Source organism: Odontesthes bonariensis, chromosome 20 (assembly GCF_027942865.1).
Source record: "Odontesthes bonariensis isolate fOdoBon6 chromosome 20, fOdoBon6.hap1, whole genome shotgun sequence".
Classification (NCBI taxonomy): domain Eukaryota; kingdom Metazoa; phylum Chordata; class Actinopteri; order Atheriniformes; family Atherinopsidae; genus Odontesthes; species Odontesthes bonariensis.
This window is the reverse complement of record NC_134525.1, coordinates 24,499,391-24,521,589: the sequence shown is the minus strand read 5'-3', so window position 1 is coordinate 24,521,589 and position 22,199 is coordinate 24,499,391. Positions and strand designations below refer to the sequence as shown.

Here is a 22,199-nt window from a genome sequence, read left to right as displayed (position 1 = left end):
GTGTGTCAACCAATAGCAAGCACTAGAAATGACTTAGAAGCATACATGTGTGTTTTTCTGAAGAAAGGCCAAGCTGTGACCATGTTAATCCCTGACTGTCAGCCAGAGGTTTACTGTTGGAAATCATTGTTTTCAGAAGCATGTTATTGCTTCCCCCGCTTTAGTCGAGTTATTTTGACTTGCCAAAACTGCTATAAGATGAGTGCTCATCAGAAAGACGAAGAAAAGACAAAATACACCTAGCTGACACAGTGTCTCATTTAAAGTGTGTCTTTGGAAGCTTAAAATAACGTAACAGGCCTCTTGCTTTTGATATTTTTGGTCGAAATGATCAAGACATCCCTGTTCAAAACAAATGTGCTTGTAGCAAACATAAGCGCTTATTGACCCAAGATGTGAGAGAATTTGGGGTTAATCTGAGAACGTTATGTTGCAGTTTGGTAAAAAAGAAAAAAAAAAACACAAAAAATGTTTGAAAAAAAACAAAAAGTGACAGATTAAAAGCAGTTAGAAGTCAGAACATGGAGTTTTAGAAAAGTGCAAAGCTGTTAAACCTTTATCTTTAGACGACTCATGCACAAAGCTCATAAACAGATAAGCATTGGTCCAAACATTGGGGTTTTTTGAGAAAAGTTGGTGTAAAAGGAGAAATATATTCAATCTTGTCTATACATGCGTTCTTTTTTCCCACAGTTCGACTGATTCCTGAAGTGTGGGAAAACGCCCATTCAGCGCCCATGCATTTCCAGAGTTGTCGTGCTTGGAGAGGGGAGCAGAGCCACAAAGGAGACACTGCAAACACATCATGCATGTCCCTTTTATATATTGTTATTGACAGGGTTACAATATAACTCTATTACTTCCCCAGCCAACATGCTCCAACGTGTCCCCAGGAGTGGAATGGGTCATTCTTGACAGATACCCAACATCACCACCATATTCATCACATACATGCACACGCTGATACATGTAGAACTGCACTGGAAAAAAATCAACATCTTACAAAGTATATTTGTCACATTTCTGTCAAAAATATCTCCTTACACTTAATATAAGACACAACTGCCAAGTACTATTTCAGCCAGATATAGGGACTTGTTTGAAGACAATACATCTGGAATATCTTGTTAAATGAAAAAGTCTTGAAAACAAATTGTTTTGAGTCGGATTTCATATGAAACAAGCTTTTTCTTTTACATCTGAAGAGGTTTTTAAGCTAATTTCAAGATCACTTTTATCTCAAAAGTCCCAAATATCACATCTTATTTCAAGAAATCTTGACTTGCCGATTTTCACTAGTTCCATTGGCAGATTTTTCTGCTTATTTCAAACCAAAGAAAACTCACCCTTCAGACATCAATGACTACAGACCTGTTGCCCTGACATCCCACATCATGAAGGTCCTGGAGAGACTCCTGTTGACCCACCTGTGTAAGCAAACCAGCACATATCAGGACCCCCTGCAGTTTGCTTATCGCCATGGAGTTGGAGTTGAAGACGCTATCATACACCTGCTTCAACAAACCCACTGTCATCTGGACAAAGCAGGCAGCACTGTGAGGATCATGTTCTTTGATTTCTCCAGTGCATTTCACACAATCCAGCCTGATCTGCTTCGTCTGAAACTCCAGAAGACTCAGGTGGAGGCCTCAACAATCACCTGGATTAATGACTACCTGACAAACAGACCACAGTTTGTCAGACTAAAGAATTTTGAGTCTAACCAGGTGATCAGCAGCACAGGAGCACCTCAGGGGACTGTACTCTCACCATTCCTTTTCACTCTGTACACTTCAGACTTCCAGTACAAGTCAGACTCCTGTCATCTACAGAAATATTCAGATGACTCTGCAGTTGTCGGGTGTATCAGAGATGGACAAGAAGCTGAGTACAGAGAGCTGGTGGACCGCTTTGTGGCATGGTGTGGGAACAATCATCTCATCTTGAATGTTAACAAAACAAAGGAGATGATTGTAGATTTCAGGAGAAACAGGGTCAGATCAAACCCTGTTTCCATCATGGGAGAAGAAGTGGAGGTGGTTGAGGAATATAAATACCTTGGTGTTCATGTGGACAACAAACTGGACTGGAGACACAACAGTGAAGCCATCTACAAGAAAGGACAGAGCAGACTGTACTTCTTGAGGAAGCTAAGGTCCTTCAAGGTTTGCAACAAGATGTCGCAGATCTTCTACAAGTCTGTTGTTGAGAGCGTCATTTCCTCTTGCGTCATCTGTTGGGGCAGCAGCATCAGAACCAGGGACCTAAAAAGACTCAACAACCTGATAAGGAAGGCTGGTTCTGTTCTGGGGACGACTGTGGAACCTCTGGAGACAATAATGCAAAGAAGGATTTTGCATAAAATCAAGAGAATTATGGACAACCCTGAACATCCTCTCCATGAGACTGTTATCAGAAAACAGAGTCTCTTCAGTCAAAGGCTTCTTCAGTTTGGACGCAAAACGGACCGCTACAGGAAATCTTTCCTGCCCACAGCCATCAGCATCTATAATAACTCCTTGATTTAATTGAGCTACATCCACATTTAATTTCCTTCTGGGATAAATAAAGTAATTTTGAATTGAATTTGAATTGAATTGAAGCAAAAAGTCTTGTATTTGTTGTTTTTCTTACTTATTTTTGAAGGGGCATTTTTTTCCAGTGTGGCTGTAATCCTCCACTGCCTTCATTGCAGCCTTCGAATACATTTTCCACTGAAGGGATCTCTTTTACTGATAAAGCTTGTTATTATTTGAGAAATTATTATTATTATTAGAACGACATGGCTGTACACTTAAGAGAAGGTGTCGTTGTAAAGATAAACTGAATGTCTACATTCTGAAAAAATATTGCACAAGAGCAACAAAATAAGGAGGCAACTCTCTCTTATTTGTTGATATTTGAACCCGGCCTACGTTTGGTGCCATAACTTGCACGTTGTGGACAGATCTAAAACAGAACTATATGGAGAGCATACTGTTGCTATCAACATAGCCACATCACAGCATAGATGCAAAGCAACAGTTCCCTTTGACGACACAAACTCTCCAACAGTTGGTCTCTGAATACAGGGAACTATTTAATGTGAATACTCAGTGCAATGTAAACATAAAAAGCACATATTCCCTATGAGGCCGGTATGTTGGTGTTTTGTTTCGTTGTCCTCGCTTTCTCAAGCCCAAGACTTCACCACATGGCTGGAGGTGAGTCTGTACACGAACATGCAGTGAAGAGATGATGTTGGCCGGTTGCCTCACTTGCATGTACAGCTTAAAAAAATGCAGTTCTGTGGGTTTAGATAGCTTTCTGCAGCGTTCGACATGACTAAATCCAAGATTCTGAGGCATGCCAAGGCTCGTGTTATCTTTCCAGTGATAAGACCAACTTGCAGTTCTTATTACAGAACCTTCATTTCATAAAGAGTCATTGGTTGCTCATGGCGCCTTTACCTTAGTTGAAAACTCAACAAGGGTAGATGTTTGAGCGACATGAACATGCATGTATTAAGCATGTATCTGCTAAGTATGCTCGTATAACATAGAAAACATAGACCCTCCTGTAGTGGAGTCATTAGTTCATTCCATTTAGTTGTTGTTTATCTGACTTTTCTTCAATTAATGTAGAACCAACAGGAGTTAATCGTTCAATAGACCTACCTCAGTCAAATAATGCTATGCAGGCATAATTCTATTCGGTTAATAAAACACCTGCCTTAGTTTTTTTGTTTGTTTATTTTTCAGTGTATAGCTTAATACTGTGTGTTTGCCTGATGAGCCAAGGGTATTTCTGTCAGCAGAAAGGCACCATCTGCAGGCTGTAATAAGCATTAAACATTGAGCTGCCTGTCTTTTCAGGAATTACCGCTTTGGATTAAGCCTAAAGCTTCTAATTGCCGTGATGGTTGGATGAGACCCAAATTGCAATTTGAACAATTGCAATAGAATAAATCCAGCGCAGTCTTAGCCCTCTAATTTTGTGGATTAGTGAATGCAGCGGTGGCTGTTCTACATATGAATTCCCGTGTTTCCATTTTCTGATCTCTGTCCAGCAATAAAATGGAGATGTTTCGGAATACAAAGTTACTGCTGTAAATGTGGCGTTTAACGTCAGCCTTGAAATTCTTGTTGGCTTTACATTTGAGCAAAAATGTGTTTTTTTAAAAAATCACATTAACCTCAAAATGACGATTTGTTGGTTCAGACAAGATCCACTTTTAAGAAACTGGCCTAAAGAGCTCTGAATGAGTCTGTGACAGGTTGACAGTTCTCTAATATCAGGCCATGAATTGGAGGCCACTTTATTTTAGAACCTGCTCCCTCACAGCCTGGAAATAGTACTCACGTCTCACCCGACTGAGTTGGCTCCAAAGGGCACGACCTCATCTGATGAATGCTGAAGAGTGGGCGACAAAGTGAAAGTTGTAATCTCATTATCGTTCATGTCTCACAACTACCTATTTCCCCGGTGACGGGTTCATTGTTGGACCTGGCATGTCCGGACCCACACCAGAGAATTGTAACCTTATCCCATGTTGAGTTTGAATGATTTCTGCCTTCCTCTAATAACTGTGATGGGAAACAATCCAGATTATTTTGAATGTTGCCTGACCAACCTGTTCATCAATATTATCTTACCTGGTCTCATGTTGGCAGCGGCGGAATAGATGAAAAGAAGCAAGTTCAGACAGTGTGAATGGAATCAAATTCAAGGATGTAATACATTCCTTTTTAATTAAACATTTTCATGCATGCAATTAACATGCTGAATGTGAATTGGGATAACGGACATCAACACAAATGTAGTAGAAATCCAGTAAGCTTCAATTGTGACATTTTATCTCACCTATATGAAAAGAAAGAAGGAAACAAGACAGGCGTTGGAACGTTGTCAAGATTTGCAACGCTTGGTAAATGTGTATACATACGGCTGAAGAACATTGTTCAATCAAAACGATTGACCCCGACGTGATTTGAACACGCAACCTTCTGATCTGGAGTCAGACGCGCTACCGTTGCGCCACGAGGTCCTGTGGCGACCATTTCCAGACAACCAGACATGAAAACTTATTTAACGCATTGATGAACCGTTCTACGAACAGCTGCTTCATTTATCTACGTCGTACGATTCGAACACGACTGGTGTCAGATACGTAAGAAACCCACAAAAAAAAAATCACACTGTACAATTAAATTGTCGCCTTCTCTGCTTTCCAGAACATTCCAGAAGCTAGGGTAGATGGGTTGAGGACTTTCTCGCTCACTTCAGCCAGCGTCAGCACCATGGACAGCTGTCAGCACTTACGTCATGCGTTAACGCTACGTGCCGAACGTTCACGATCAAGAGTAGTTTCACTTGACGAAATATCGTTTTCTATATAAAAAAAAAAATCATTATGTTTTATCAAGTGGACACCTAACAATTCACAAGTACAATCAGAAAATTCACAGGTGTAGTTAAAACACTCCATAACGGAAATCTGCAAAGGTAGCTGCTCGATTCAGATCACTGCTCTGATGTGATTCTGCCAAGACTGGGTTCAGTAGCAAATCAGCAGCCCATCAAAGGTGAGGAGGGGGTAAAAACAGACTTAAGTCTTAAAGTAGGTAAACTCACAAAAATGACATGGAAAGTTCATTTAGTATTGTTGCATACATTCCCAAAGGACAAGTTCTGAAAATGACTGGAATAGAGACACGTGACAAACATTTACATAAAAGCCTTCAGTGTTTTTATTTATTTATTTGACAAGCAGCAAGATCATGTTTGTCGCCTCATTTTGTCTTTACATTTGAAAGTAGATACAATAGTCAGTATACCAGTTTTATTACAATATTTTTTTCCTAATTTCAGTACATTTAACAAAGAAAGAAAATAACACACAACAACTGCAAACGTGAGAAAAGAAAGCATGTTTTTTTTTTCCATTATTTTTTTCTCTAAATGTGTAGCCACCAATGTGTCATTGATGTTACGATTAACTCTGTCTCCGGCATTCTTCCTTTTTCTCTCTCTCTCTCGATAGGTTTGCCGATTAGCTTTTCTCTCCCGACAGCTCTAGGCATTTTCTTTTTGTCATTTGACGCACAGGTGCGTGGCACTGGTGATGTTGTAAACAGCTTAAAATCAGAAAGTGGGAGGGGTTTGAAGGAGGGCCATATGGGTAGTGCTGCCAGCTGGCTGTCTGACATGACAAGATGACATTTCTCTTTTTTTTTTTTTGTGGATGGAGGCATCAGTCCTTTAGTCACCACACAGGATCACAGCAGACAGCAACAGTCCAAAACCTAAATAAATGAATGAGTCTGTTTTGTGGTCTGTTTATAGTTTTTAACCTATGTCTGCAAGCCAGTCGCATAGGTGAGTGTCTGTATGGAGGTACTCCCTGTTCTCTTCTGCTCTTCTGCTTATGCAACGTAGCTGTACTCGTCCGCAGAGGTTTGGCTTCGCTCAATGTACTGCTTGTCAATGAGCACCTCGATGCACTTCTTAATCATGCTGATACTGGGGTTGAACCTGGCTTTGGACTGATTGATGACCTGAAGCACACACAAGAGCGATTGAGAAAGCATGCAGAACTGTTAATGCAAGGTTACATGTGGTGAGGGAAGAATGCTACCACCCCGCCCACCAAGGCACACACAAACGGAGCAAGTGCTGCACTTAGAACAGTTACTTGGTGGAAAATAAATCAGTACAACAGTAACATTTTGTTTTATGAAGTCATATGCTTGAAATCAAGTTAATCAATAGAACCAATCATGGTGCAGCCCACTGCTTCTAATGTACAGGGGTGCTTGAAAAGATCTTGAAATCCTTGAGAAAACTTTGAAAATCCCCCCGACTGTTTCATACATGCAGAAATATGACCTGGAGAATTATCAGATTTGCAAACAGGTTGTTAAAGTACATAAAAACATTTATTTATTTATTTATATTTGTAAATCAGTCAAAAATGACATACATGTTATGACAAAAGTAAGTCAGATATCACTTTATTTACACTCCAGGAGGTATGAATCCTCTAAAACCTCATCTGTGCACCTCAAAATGAGACACCTGGAAGATTTTTGCAAGGAAACAACAACTCATGAAAGAGGATCTGAGAATAGACGGGTTTCTTTGCAACGGCATCACAGAGGCGCAGGCGCAACTGGGGGGCAGAAAGCGGCACACAGCTGCTCGCTTTGCTTGGCAAAGGTCGAGTTCCCCTCAACGGAGATAACCAACTGGTAAACCTTAACAATCGAGTAGAAGAGGGATGAACATTGCTCACAATTCTCAGAGGATCACAACCTGTAGCCGAAAGCAAAAGATGATTGTGGATCCGGTCCAGAAAACGAGAAAAGTAAGGTTCCACAAGTCCCGAAGCCAGCAAAGTCTGTGCAGCGCTCACAGTGTCTTAACATGCAAAACTGTGGTCCCGTGTCACTTAATCCTTTTTCTCACGGTACATACAAATTAGCTGCACAGCCCCAACCCCTAAGAATTCATGACTGGTTGGGGCTGGTTCCTCCAAATACTTTGTGCAGCACACACAGGCTGTGTGACCTGGCCTTTCTGCACCTTTCAGTGGTGCTCTGCAGATTCAGAGCAGAAATCCTCAGCCATAGCACCGATGGCCAATTTTGCTCATAATCTGCCGTGTGACACGTAAAAAATACATCCTATGGATATGTTAAGTGACTTAAAAACTGAAAATTGGGACTTTCTGTAAACTAATAACTGTAACTTTAGATTCCCAGCTCCTGCTGACCAGAAATGAGATCAGGCATGAGGCATACATCAGCTTGGAGGAATTGGATCTAATTTCTCTGCCAGAAAAGCTTCAATACAGGGATGTTAATGAGTCTCCTCACTTGAACTGCTCGTACATCTACAAAACCTTTTTATAGCTTGTCTATCCAAAGTAGACAGGCTCTAAAGTGAAGTAATAGTAAAGTGAAATAAAGCAAACGAGCAACAGGAGGCAAAGTTTCTTTGATTGTGGATTCGTGAATTAGAAGTTAGAATCAGAAGTTATCTGGGTTTCTGTGGAACTTTGGAGGTTCATCTTGCTCTTTAAGCGATCTTTGCTGATCGTCCTATTCCAAGGAGGTTACTAACAGTCCAGAATTTCCTTCACTGACATAAAATCTGTTTGACTTGAGGATCGGTGGCTTCAAAACCCTCCCTGATGAGCATCATCAAGTCATTTCTGAGGTCCTCAGAAACCTCATTTGCAAATGTCATGATACCCTTCCACCAATGGATTGTCAGGATAAGACTTCCCTGATCTCCAAGTACAACAGAGCGGCCGATCAAATGTCTTGAACACTCCCGCTGACTGAAAACGCTCATTTCTTAAAATTTGATCTGCTAATTATTGCTTAACGGTTCACATCCTTTTGCCATCCCCAAAATCAAACAAACCAAATTGCATATATATTGCAATACTGTTTCCTTTGTGTGATCGAGTTCTCTTTCCACTCACCTCCTGGATGAGGCCATTGTGTCGGAGGACCTTGCGAGCCTTCATGATTCTCACTATAGCAGCTTGTAAATACATTTTGCGGTCCTCATCTACGGCACTCCTCGTCTGTTCCATCTCCTAATGGCAAGACAGACACGTGGGAAGTTTTTAGATCTCACAACCAGACACTGTGCGTACATTTACATTATTTTTTCGACTCTTTATCTCATTTTTTTTTTTTTTTTTTTTACAAAGGCTAATGGCAACGCTTAACAGGGTAGGTTAGGACAGATAATCAACCTGTAGTCTGACCTGTGGTGTGTCTTTCTGCATTGATGTTGTGATCTTGAACTTTGTTCTTTTACTGGTGAAACTCATATTTAGTGAAAACGTTGACTCAGTTTCGATCTCCTCCTGTGGGCAGAGGGAAAGGCATACAGGTCCTGTATTTAGTCTGTGGACCACCCCGTCACAGTGAATGGAACAATAACCACATCTTATCCCACATGAAAGCTCAGACCTTTTCTGAATCGTGGTTGAGCATCTTAACATCCAGCAAAGACTTGATGGTCTTCTGTAGCTCCTTCTCGTTCATCTGAGTGCCATCCTGCAGCTCCTTGTAGGTCACCGTCTGACTATTGTTGAAGGCCAGCAGCACAGCCATCTGGTAAGTGGTCACCATGGCAACGTAGGGCTTGGACAGGTAGTTCATTTTGACCTCACCTTTACGGGAAGAGAAAAACCTGTCAAACTCGCACTTGTTGGTTTAAAAACACACACAAAAAGAAAAACAACCTCAGCGTCACTGAGTTTACAGAATGACAATTATTAACTACGGAAATCCAACAAGAACGGGGAAATATCTACTTGTGATTTTTACAACAAGCCATCCAGCTAGCCAATCACATAATTGATTAATCAAACATTTCACTCTGAGTCTTTTCAATTCTCATCAAATGAGCATATATGACTCTGGCAAAGAATCAACGAGCCCCGCTTACAATCAACTTTTCCCATCTTGGCTGCGCTGCTGAAGTAGCTTTGATAATAAACAGAAAGAATAAATATCAAATGGTCCTAACTTTAGTAAATAAATCAAGAATCCTTTAAATAAAATAAATAAACAAACAACACTTTAGTATTTCTGTCAATTGGCAAATCCCTGTGAAATATTTCTGAGTAATGCAGGTAAGATCGAAAACATCAGCCTCACTGACAATGAATTGCACACAAGTCGTTTCCTTTCTGTGACCAAGAACTAAATTTCTGTGACCAAGAACTAAGTGTCTGTGGATGTACTTCTGCAGACTGATGCTGCAGGCATGTCCCTGGATGCTTCGTCTAATGTTTAAAGTTTAGCAATCCAGAGAGCCATGCGTCTTGCTACTTTCTCTGCAATACTGTTCAACGCTTGAGCATTTCACTGCGGAAAGAGATGCCTTTGGGTCTTTTTTTTTTTTTTTGTCAATGCGGCAAATTTAGGGCTGCAGTGTCACAGAGGGTCTCAAAGATCTTTAACTTTGAAAAAGCTCCTGATAGCTGGATACTGTCAGTGAGAGTGACAGGAGGCCTGATCACACATGATTAGGGTGACCATACGTCCGTATTTCCCGGGACATGTCCGTATTTCACGGGACGCCCGGGACAGGAAGTGAAATACGGACGTGTCCCGGGAAATACGGACGTATGGTCACCCTACACATGATGGCTTCTGTCACCATGCAGCAATGACAAGAGTCTAACGTCAGTCGTGGACGTTGTCACTCACACATGACACACGGGCAAACGTGCAGAGTTGTGCTGTAAAATGCTAAACAAACGCAACTAAATGGTCCCGACTGGAGCCCTGTGGTGACTGGTTGTGACACTGACGTTTTACAGGGTGACTGAATGCACGGAAGCAGCTGCCTTGAGTTCAGCTTTATGAAGCTGCACTAAAACAAATGGACCCGGGAGCAGCTGAAGGCATTTAAGGACGGCAACTAAATCAGAAATACATAAGCAAAGTTTTGCTCCCAACGGAGCCCCGATATATGAAATATTTCATCATTCTTGTGTGTTTGAGTTACCTGTGCAGAGATAGTGCAGCCAAGTCAATTTCCTCCCGCTGAAGTGCTGATTATAGAACAACTCAAACTGTAAAGGGAAGATGAAAACAGGCATTACCCAACCGTGCGCTCTTATCGTTAGCGCCACCCTTTTTACGCTTCAGCAGGACTCCTCACCATCTGCACGCTCTTCTCTAGTTCTTGAGGGATGGCGAATGTGGATGTGGGGACGTGTGTGAGGGGCCAGGCTCCTGCCTACAAAAACGACAGCACGTATCGCCACGTTTACAGTATGCTCAAGATGTGAACGATAAATAAGGGCCGGTGGGAAGTGATTTGGGCCGTGACAGCCAAAACAAACCAGAACGTTGAGTCCTACTCACAGACCTGTAAAACATAGATCTGGAAGCTGATTCCCAAGTCCACCACGGTCTCCTGTGTCTTGATGAAATTGTTGAACTTGTTGTTGAGGTCGGCACTCACGCTCATGTCTGTGTACATTCTGTGAAGTTTGCTGGTGAACTCATACCCACAAGCTTGCTGCAAGGTTAAAGGCGGAGCCAGAGTGTTTAAACAGCAGGGTGATAAAAACGGTAAGCAAAAAAACAGATTTAATGAGTCTGCCCCGTCGCTCCTCAGAACAAAAGCATCATGTGTTTTATGAGTGCCACCATAAAGCCGCACACTTGAGATAAGACCTTTCTTGTGTGCCGATGAGGACCTACCTTTAGTTTGTTGATCATGGCTTCTTCCGAATCCATTGACAATGATAACCCATGTATTAACCGCTTTGCTAGCATTCTGGCATAAAACTACAGAAAACGAGAGACAAAAGCGGGTATTTTGAGACCACGGATCCTAAAAATAAAAGCACAGTGAGACAACAACCATTTGAACTATTTTAAACTCAAACCAAGCTCACAAGCCAGGGGGATACAGGCCGTACATTCCAATGTGGCAAGATATCGACAGAAAAATGAAACACGAACGGTGAAGCGTAGCACGAGAGACTGCCTCATTACCTTCTGAAAGATGTCCTTATCGTCTATGTACTTGAACACTGTGATGAAGCTGGTCAGCTTATCCTCCACCTCATTTTCTGTCATTCCCTTTGCAGATTTCTTCAGCAGATTGTCACAGTATTTCGCCAGCTGGACAGAGACACCACAAGGGGGATGACCTGGTCAAAGAACTGTGCGTAACACTATACATGAGAGCATATGTGTGTGTGTGTGTGTGTGTGTGCTCACAAGTTCAGGGGCTTTGCAGATGGACTTGGGCTCCCTGAAGTTCACCACAGACGTTAAAGCCTGAGAAAGACATTTTTTTCCGTGAAACCACCTCAAACGTGAAACAGCAAATGTTAATTTAGTGTTATTTTAGCACATTGTGGGGAAAACGGACCGCGATCATTATCAGGTTCCTGTTCAATGCAGATAAAGCTTTTTGAGGCTGGATTGTAATACCTTATCAAGTGCGCTCATGAAGTGCTGATCTCCATTTAGAACTGTGTTAATGAGCTGAACAAATTTACTGTGAACCTCCAGAACTGACTCGACAAACAGGGTTGGCATCTAGAGGCGTCAGAGAAGAGAGACACAGTTAGGTTGGCCTGCGGGTCAAAATCACTCAAACAAACCGTTCACTCGTGGATTTTGAATTTCAAGGCAAAACAGCAAGGAACACAAAGAACCCCTCCAGACCTATTACTTTATGTACAGGCACTAACTTGCATATATGCAAACAGTGGTTGACAACTAACATTTTCCTGAGAGAGGTTACTGGTGCCTCTGATGCCCTCGTTGTGGATGTGGACCTGCAGCTCCTGGATCATGTGAGGCAACCCGCTTGACACGGCCCGCAAGAGGGTGTACATGTTGGCCATGTCTGGACAACACAACACAGCGTTACAAATTGTTCGATCCAAGTTTCCCAATGCGCTGCGTTCAATTCATCTACGAAAAAAAAAGTACGCCTGAAAACAAGCACGTGCGCATAAAAAGAAGGGGACCGACCCTCTCTCTTCTCCTGCCGTATGATGCTCTGGCACTCCCCGTGCAGGAACTGCAGGTGATCTGCCACCATCCTCTGTTGGCATTCGTGAATGACTTTGGCATAAGAGCTGGGGTGCAGGTACTTCCGACATCGCACCTCTTCGTCTTTCAACCGCCCCAAAACCTGGAGGAGCAATCGGATGTAAAGGGAATGGCAGATGGTACAGCTTTCCATTGTTTGGTTTCACTCAAGTCAAACACAAAGCTACGTTTATGACAGCTTATTTTTCAGTTCATATAGAGGAAAAAAAAGCTACTTATCTACAAGTGTAAGATGGGTGAGATAAATCAGTGACTGAGCTTGAACTTGAACTGCACTACTACAGTGTCTGTTTCTGCTCTTTTGCGGTCATATCAGATCTCTATCTTCAGATCAACTTGGCAGTACAGCGACAGATCAGACACACCGTCCTTATGCCTGCTAAAGCTCTAATGAGAGTCGTGCTTGCAGGCCGGAGGGATACATTCTTCTGATCAATCTGATTACTACCAGAGTAAATGAATGAGAGAGAACACAACTGAACAGCCGAGAGGAAGAGGAAACGACAGCTTTAGTGGCCCGGGGGGCGGTGATAGCAGCATTAGTGGCTTAATCATTGAGCTAATAGTCAGATTAAAACTCTCCTGTCACCAGACAGACAGACAGGACCTGATCATTCACACAAACGCCTCAAGTGAATGTGCGCTTGTCTAATAGATACTAAAAACAACAAGAAAACACTCAGTTCAAACAAGATGCAGTGCTGATAATCAGAAGTCACTGATGATACCCACACCTTACTTTCTAAAGTCATGCAGATCACAGTCAGCTTTAAAACTTTAGAAAATGGCGCTCTTCTGTGGCACTCACGTTGTAGCTTGAACACACACATCCAGCAGTCACATACTTTCTTTAACTCTCCATCGCCCCTACCTTCTCCATATACTGTGAGCAGTTGGATTCCTGCAGTAGATTGGAGGCTTCCTGTTTGTAATACTCTCCTGTTTTTATCAGAAAAGGCCCTTCAAAGACTTCCTGATAAAACTGCAACACAGAGGTAAAAAAAGAAAAAGAAAAAAAAGAAAAAGATTCATTGAATTTGATACACATTTACTGGTGCTTTTCAACGGATGTCGACATCACTGTTTAGTGTAAGAGGGCTTTACCTCAACCTAAAAAAAAAAAAAAAACCCGAACAACATAAAATTGTGCAAACTGGGTGACAAAAGTATTATTTGCCGTCTCACCTTCAGCGGAAACTTCTTCTTGTACTGTTCAACATGAACAAAGGAGTTGATGACCCCATGGATAACCTTCTGGTTGGGGTTCTCGCCACAACGATCACTGTGAGACACGAGAGAGCCGTCTTTAGGTCCGTCTGGGCCACTGAATAACTGGGCAGTGACATTTTTGGCGTGGCGGCCACCCTGTTTTTCTAAGGGTAGGTTTAATACTCGCAATATCATGCTTCCAGTTAAATGATGTCATGAGAATACTTTGGAAACAAGACTGATGTCAAGATCTTGTAAACATGATCAGACATGTTTTTTTCCCCTCAGGCTGCATTCTCAAAAAAGGCAGTGCGGTTGCTGAATGGACTGGTGACAACTGTGTTTACACAGGTGTGTTTAGCCTGAAACAAATGTTAGAAGTTCGGGACAAATCGGCCTAATTTTGCTGCGCACTGTGATCCTAAAAACTAATGTTATCAGTCTGTTCACGTCTGCAATTTCAATAAACATGCATCCTGTGTTAAATCACACTACACATTCTAATGAGCTTTCCTGTGTAACCAGAGCCCGAAACTTCGCTGCTTAAGCTCGACAGGCCAAGCAGAACAGCAACCGCAAGAAGTCACAGACCTCCAGCGATATTTTCAAATTAAAAACAGTCAACTGTGTGCGAGAGGCCTACTTTTTGATTTCATTCAGCAACATCCTGATCAGGACAGCCTGAAGGGGTTCGATCATCAGCTTCCTCCACATATCTAGCGCCAACTGCAACGACAAATGAAAAGACAGCATTTCACAACAGTGGAGACGGATCCTTCAACAGGCTCCTGTGGAGGGGTCACGTAAAGAGGAATCTAGACCTGGGTAGCAAATCCCAGTAATCTCTCCAACATTCGGTTTATGCGCTCTCCTTATTTGTATCTAATCTTATCCAAGTGGTTGTGGGAAATACTGTCTGGATGTGGATGAAAATGTTTCTTTTTTCTTGTTTTTTTTAAACGTAAGCATGAACGAGTGAGTACCTCTCCAATCTCCATGAGCGGCTCATTCATGTCCACTCCCCCGTAGCCGTACTGCAGGTCTGCTTCTGTTAGTTTGTTCTTCTTGATGAACTGTGTGTTGAGATACCTGAACAACGTGAGAAGAGAGGTTCGGACGTTAACATGTCCAATGGACTGAAAAAGGGCTGCGATGTCAGAATGTGTAGATCCCACAGTAATATAAAGGTCCAGAGAACCATGATATCAGGAGCTCACTCCAAAGTGGTTTAAAACAACAATAGACCACATGGGAAAAAAAATTAAAATTCTATAGAGTGTTTAGCCTCGTTTCCACTATGCAGTTTGGTAGGGGTCGGTTCGGAACGGTACGGTACGGGTCGGGTTGCTTTGGGGTCCGCTTTGCGTTCCCACTGTACAAAGGGGACCCTCAGGGGTGGGAGGAGTGCGTGCCGAAGCGTAACTAGCAAATAACAGCAAATAAGATCCATAATTTCGAACCACCTCCAAGCTTCTTCAGCTTAATGCGACACTGGCATCCGGATGAAACCACTCTCTGCCATTTTTGGGGCAGTTGGCTGGAAAACTTTTTCGTTTCGCACAGCGCCATCGAGCTCCCGCTGCAGAGCCTGGACCCGGTCCTGTGTGCTAGGTACCCCAAGCAGAAGGGTTACAGAAATGGTAACGGGTACCATGGGACCGGTACGGTTTCATGGTAGTGGAAACACTGAAATAAGCGAACCGTTCTGAACCGACCCGTACCGGACTGCATAGTGGAAACGAGGCTTTTGGTTTATTTTTTGGGAAACTGATTGAGTCTGTAAATGGAGTTTGTTACAATACCACTATTTTTAATGAATGTGATAAAAAAAAACAAAAAAAAAAAACAGGCCACTTACAATAATATCATGTGCGTCTATTAATACCAGGATACGGACATTTCATTTCTAAATGTCATGTTTTCTATAGACACTGGTACGTTGACAACTCTATTTCGTTTCATTAACAAGTTCCAATGTACAGTCATTCATATCTGCTTGAAAGATTTAAAATGACTAACTGAAAGTCAAAGTGAAAAAGAGTACCGTATTTTCCGGACTATAAGGCACACTTAAAAAACTTTAATTTTCTCAAAAATTCTGGTTGTGTGTACTGACCTCGAAGCGATTTTGTGAGGTACACGGCGCTCTGTCAAAATGTTTAAGTACGACTTTGGTAAACTACAAAGCCGCACCGCTTGCTGCAAAATGGCTACCATAGTCAGGAGCATCGCAGAGTAATACTGTGTGTGTATAAGGACCCAAAAATGGCCCCTGTCATGAGACACGCTTACGACGCGGACTTCAAACTCAAGGCTATCAGTCACGCAGTAGAACATGGGAAGAGGGCAGCTGCGAGAGAATTCAACATTAATGAATCAATGGTACGGAAGTCGAGGAAGCAAGAAGATGACCTGCGCCAAGTAAAGAAGACCATACAGGTCTACGTGTTATGACAAGGTTGAACAAGGTTGGGAGCTATTGTGAATACGCCCATTAACGTTTGAACAATGTTGAGAGTTATTGTGAACACGTTTAATAAAGTTTGACTGACTGACTTATCTGACTGTTTTGTTTCGCTTAATGTGCCTTATAGTCCGGTGCGCTTAATCTATGAAAAAAGATAAAAAATAGACCATTCATTGACAGTGCGCTTTGTAATCCAGTGTGCTCTATAGTGTGGAAAATACGGTATTTCATATACATCAGCAGTCACCCTTCTTTATCAACCAACTAACAGTGATTCACATATTTTCTTGACAGCTGTAGAGAAGACGGATGCTGACTGAAGAGATACAACCACCAGTAGCGGCTCGTGGTCTGGAAAATAGGCGGGGCAGATGATCTGCGTTATCAAAATGCAAGCCCCATGAAAATGAGTGAAGAGAAAGTTTGTGAAAGGAATTAATACTGCCTACATTTCAATTACAGGGAAACTTGTCGCAAAGCATTACCTAGCATGGCTAATATCATGGCACAATTCAAATGCGCCTTGCTGGACTCGTGTAATTTTGCCTTTTCCGAAAAATGCTTCATGTCACACACAGTGCTCCACATATCCCCTTGTCCCCCCGTGCCAGGCGATTGGAAGAGCAACAGGGGAAAACAGAACATTTTATTCCTATTGGAACAACCAGAGAGCCAGGGCTTTTTGTCATACCACGCACGGGAAAACGTCCGATTGAAAGACCTACCCTTATCCATTATTTGCTGAACTATATTAATATCAGGTTTATGGGGGCCGAGGTTTTTAATAGCCAATTTTGTTCCCGAATCTAGTCTTTCAAATGAGTTCTCCAAGAGAAACTCAACGCCATTGAGTACAGGTTCGATGCTAGCAGCCATGGTTAAAACTTCACTCACTGTAGCCTACTATCAGACTGACTCGCTCCTGAGCTTGTGCAGAGTAATATAGCAGTAGGCGGGACAGTGTGTAGCAACGTTTTTGGCTAGTCTTGGGGAAACCTAAGCTAGCAGACAAGTAACCTACTGTACATGTACGAAGCTGTCAACACATTGTTTACTGTCACAACACTGCTTTGCTCCTCAAGCTAAGATATTTCATTAAATCACTCCCAGTTTACCATTTTGCAAAGACTTCGTTCACAATCACTTAAACTTTGTAAGATAGCAACTATAGAGTAAAATCTTTACCTACCACAAACGTGAATCCGGATTAAACAGCCAATATCCTTCATCAAATCCGACATAGTTATCCGTTTTATCCAACAAGTTTGTAGGGGAATTTGGCGGCACTGAAGTTCCCACTGGCTAGATGGGCGGAGTAATATATTTCTTAAACTCTTTGAGTCCTTTCCATGTCCAGGGCAGATCATACACCTGCCCCAATAGCATCTATACAGGCGCGCTAAATGTTTCATGATATTATGCTACGTAGGGGCCTACAGTGATTCTGATTGGTAGAATGTGCTCGAGAGTTCGGCGGGGCCGGGCTTACCTGAGAGCAGACCAGGCATCTGCCCTGGCCAGTGGCCATTGCTCTAACGTTAAGCAGCCACACTGGAGGTAGGCTATATTTCAGCGAAAATAAAAACAGATTCCACTCGCAAAGTCCGTCACAAGCCACAATATGGTGTAATACGATTCCCACTGTGATTGAAGTTGAAATAAATATTTTATCTATAATTTATAATTATCTATATTTTATCTATAAAAGAAAGGTTGGGGGTGTGGAAGGCGGGGCTCTGCCCATCCTGCCCAAATACAGCGGCCGCGGCTGACAACCACTGTTATCCACCAAGCCTGCAGCTCCCCAGAGCATTTTAGCACACTACTACGATTTAAAATAAAAATAAACTATGCATATGGATGGAGAAGCTGCGTCCCACTGCTGTCATTGACCCTTTGCAGGCAGCAGTTTTAATTCCAGCAGAAAGTAGTAGTAATTCCACTGTGCACTACGTAGTAGTAACTCCACTGTGCAGGACGTATCAACCGGTGAACAGAAGACAAGAGAGCGACACTGCTGTGTGTAAACACAGATTAAACTGTACCAAGTATCATTGTGAGGGTTTGCTGCCACCAGTTTATACAGCAGATACTAATGCTGAAAAGCATCGGCTATCAGTGTGACAGCAGCTTTAATGTTTGAGAAGAAAACCAAGTGAACAAGAGAATATCTTCCAGACAGACTGCCACCTGTCATTACGCTGATCCATGCTGGCTGATTCAGTTCATCTTCAATGGCATGTTTTCACAGCTGGGTCATCTGCCTCTATCAGCGGTATAGCTACAACACTTCGCTTGATATCTCTCATACGCTCGAGCTTTGGCAAGCAAAAAAAAACAACTACAAGATGTTAGAAAGGACAGCTAATGTAGTAGTTGGTGTTTAATCCCACAAAGCATGAGCCATAGTCAGCAAAACCGATACTTACAGTCTAAACTGTCTGCTGCTCAGACCGTTCAGCAGAATGCCAGTCCAGCCTCCAGTACATGATTATTTGTGTTTGGCAAAATGCAAAATGGCACGCGTCAAACAACTCTTTTCTTTTATAAACAAAACTGATCACCGCTATGTCGCAACACTGAAGCCAAGAGACTTACTATCTGTCCCACAGTAACAGAATAACTTACAAAGGCATATGCATGAACAGACAGTATGGTGGGAAGTACAAATAAAAATAGATCTGAAAGATTTCAGAGGGGTTTCTGATGCAGAATGAATGCCTGTTGACACCTCACACACTATCCTTCTCAAGGTAATATTTTAACTTTACAAAATGTGTGGGCAGGAATATTGTAGCTTGTGAAGAAACACTGCATTTAAAGGTAGGGTAGGAGATCCTGGATTTTGAGTCCAGCGAAGCTGCATTTTGAAAATACACCGGTAAAAAGTCCCAACCCTTTTCTTCACTTTCCCCCCGAAGGCACGCCTCTAGAGTACATGAACGCGCACGAGCACGAAGGTAGCAGATTGCAGTTTGATAGACGGCATCAGAATCCAATCATTGTTAACGGTCCGTTCACAATGATTGGATACTGTTTTTCCTAGATTGTACGTTCTAGAGGCCACTAAAATTTTTCATATGTGTGTCGAAACTTTTAATTAATTGGTTGCAATGGGGGTGTGAAGAGTATTTCAAGCAATATGTAAAAAAATGTTCCAGAAAAAGATCCCCTACCCCGCCTTTAAGGAACCAAAAATAATGAGATTTGACGATTAAAGATGAGATTAAAAGATGCATTTAACACGTTTGATACAGACTACAACAAACAGTCATCTAACTACATATATTGGTGTACATTCTGAATCTGGCAACTTTTAGTTTTTCAGATTTATTGCAGACAAATTTAACAAAGAATGCTACTTAGATGCTACACACTTAAAAATGTGTGCGATTTAACAAAAAAAGGGTTATAAGGAATGGTGCATCGGCCTTGATAATAAGCACAACATCAGCATATAAAAAGCAGCAATGTCACCTGTACAAACAGTCCATGTAGTCAGCTCCTTTGCTGTACTCCTCCCAGTATCTGTGGTACATCACTAAAACCTTCTCCTCGGACTCCTGTACTTTCTATAATACACACACAATTGTGACAGGTATTACAAAAAGCACCTCCATACAGCAATGAAAGAAAATGTGCCTTTTTTCCAGTTTTTTTTTGCAGATAATGACAAGCTTTTGTGATTGCTTACCTTGTACAACTGCCGGACATGATTCTCAAGAAAAACCTTGGTTTCTGTGTATAATCTTTCACCTAAAGGCTCTGGGTATGCAACGCACAAGGCATAAATGTCACTGATGTCAACGTTCAGGAAAAATAAAATGCAAAGCGCGGACATAATTCCATTAGGTGCAGTGTTAATAAAGCTGTGATGTGCATGTTATTACTAACAAATTTCTGTCAATAAATGGTGAGAATGCCTACCCGCGGCATGAATGAGCAGATCTTCATTTTAAGCTTTTCACCAGCAAAATAACCATGTCAGATTAACTGGATTCTTTTCATAATCACTTGTAGCTACAGTTACAGTTGAAAACAAAGTTTGATATACTGCACATCCATGCAAATATGAGCAACCATCATCTATGAAACTCAACAAAAATATTGTGCTGCAGTTTATATTTCAGTAAGGATAAAAGTTGGTAAAGGATACGAGAATCTGTCATTCCACGTGGCTCTTTCCACATAATCGAGCATCACAACCGCCTTGATTGTCGTCAGTAACTTGTTCCATGTCTCGTCAAAATCCACCACCCGCGGCTTTAAGGACATTGTAGAGTTTCTTTCAGCCTGATGGTTTAAAAGAACACAGGGATTAAAAAAAAAAAGAGAACATACAAGTTTCTTTAGTTTCTTTTTTAATTGTGAAACTATCCACCAAGCCATCCTGCAATTGAGCTTGTTTAAAGCTGCAGGACGCAACAATCCCAAAGTAAAGGTGACAAGAAAGAAGACAGAAAAAACGTGAGAATAAACATTGTGTTAAGAAATAGAGAAGAAGTAAAGAAACATAAAATCAATCAAGAGCACAATGCAAAATTGTCAAGTATGTTTAACCTCTGGTTAAGTAAAATGGGACTAATCAAGATCAGCTACATTATACAGTTGTCAGAAAGCAAAGTGATATTGGCGTTGAATGAAAATAATTTTAATAATAATTAGCCTGAGTTGAGACATCTGTTTAAATCACTATGGTAACAGTGATTAGATTGATGTGCTCAAATTCATATACTAACTACTAACGATTTCAAAAGCAAAACACACCGGGAAAACCATTAGACAGTAGCACTACTCGTGTACTTTAGCAGTCGATAACGCCGCATATAACACTTTCAAATTGCCAACAGAATTACGTTATATCAAGTAAGGAAAAGTAAGGCCCTGTGATGTTTCTCCTCATTCATACCAATTGATCTAACGTCACTGATAACATTGCAACATCATTATACAGATTTTCTTGCTAGTCACTTCAGATTGACATATATTCACCTCAGATAAAGAAACGCTACTGTCACTTGATAAACATCCGCCTTACGAGTATCATAAACGTAACAAGGCAAAGATCACTGCCCAGTGGAATGCCAATCCCAAAATAGGATGGCGAGTTAAAAAGCTAACTAGCTTCTTGCTAGCGTGCTACTTCTTCCTGCTCAAGAACATACAATTTTGGGGCATTAGCTAGCAGTCTGTCGGCTAGCGGGGTGCTAACAGTAGCTTTGCTATCGCTAGCAAATTGTCATCTTAATAGTTTCCCCACATTCACTCTGACAGTTCGACAAAACATGGCATTGCTGTTAAACAAAACTAGTTACTTAGGTCCAGCAAGAACTTCTGAATAGTGCCTACCTCTATACAATAATTACTTGTTATAAAACTCCGGTTTGTCCGCTGTCACAGGCTTGATTTGTCTCACTGGTCTTCGCTACCTCTTGGATTATACCATTTGAGTTGGATGGGGATGTATTATTAACATCCATTAAATGGCTGTAGCGCACGTATGTGAATTTTACCATGTCATAATATCTACGAAACATATTACATTTCAAATAATTTATTTGGGACTTGTTCATACCTAGGACAATAATACCAGGTCAAACTACACCTTTATTACAATGGTATCGCCTAAAACTACGGAGACCCGTTAGGAATTGAGAAAGAAATAATCACACTTATAACTTATTTCATGTATTTACTCATTTTTAAAAAATGCCAACTGTTTTGCCCTTGATAAGCTGTACATTTCACATGTATTTAAAGTGAATCACCAAGCAGCTGAAACTATTTTTAACTTATACTGCAAAAATGGACCCATATTGACAACCGCGGAAGAGAAATATCAGGTAAATACTAAGAAGTCGATTGCAAACTGACAGCGCAGGGTCTATTCTTTTATGTCCAAAGCATATAAGCGTTAGATATTCTATATA

General features: G+C 41.6%; 1 protein-coding gene and 1 non-coding gene across 3 annotated transcripts; both read right to left on the bottom strand.

Annotated features, from left to right (window-relative positions):
- Positions 1–4,954: 4,954 nt before the first annotated feature.
- trnaw-cca (transfer RNA tryptophan (anticodon CCA)) lies at positions 4,955–5,026 on the bottom strand. The gene has a single exon. It is a non-coding gene; the product is annotated as a tRNA-Trp (tRNA).
- Positions 5,027–5,701: 675 nt separating this feature from the next.
- Positions 5,702–21,707, bottom strand: cul2 (cullin 2). Of its 2 annotated transcripts, none has more exons than XM_075452250.1 (21): positions 21,619–21,707; positions 20,426–20,562; positions 19,964–20,066; positions 19,747–19,841; positions 14,786–14,891; positions 14,446–14,528; positions 13,779–13,875; positions 13,465–13,575; positions 12,513–12,675; positions 12,260–12,384; positions 11,964–12,071; positions 11,748–11,807; positions 11,520–11,648; positions 11,223–11,309; positions 10,885–11,037; positions 10,675–10,752; positions 10,519–10,585; positions 8,970–9,172; positions 8,762–8,863; positions 8,471–8,587; positions 5,702–6,536 (listed from the first exon to the last, which is right to left on the bottom strand). In XM_075452250.1, exons 2-21 carry the CDS (start codon positions 20,542–20,544, stop codon positions 6,405–6,407), a joined length of 2,238 nt encoding a protein of 745 aa, XP_075308365.1. In that variant the 5' UTR covers positions 20,545–20,562; positions 21,619–21,707; the 3' UTR covers positions 5,702–6,404. The 2 variants fall into 2 exon arrangements, with proteins under 2 accessions (XP_075308365.1, XP_075308366.1); XM_075452251.1 differs by having other exon boundaries at positions 21,636–21,686.
- Positions 21,708–22,199: the final 492 nt, after the last annotated feature.

Excerpts from the sequence above, each read along its gene's own strand:
- cul2 (XM_075452250.1), bottom strand. The coding sequence starts at position 20,544 with ATGTCCTTAAAGCCGCGGGTGGTGGATTTTGACGAGACATGGAACAAG. Across the intron at positions 12,072-12,259 it reads GTAACCTCTCTCAGGAAAAT|ATGCCAACCCTGTTTGTCGA; the intron begins GTTAGTTGTCAA and ends TGACGCCTCTAG. Across the intron at positions 10,586-10,674 it reads TAGAGAAGAGCGTGCAGATG|TTTGAGTTGTTCTATAATCA; the intron begins GTGAGGAGTCCT and ends TTCCCTTTACAG.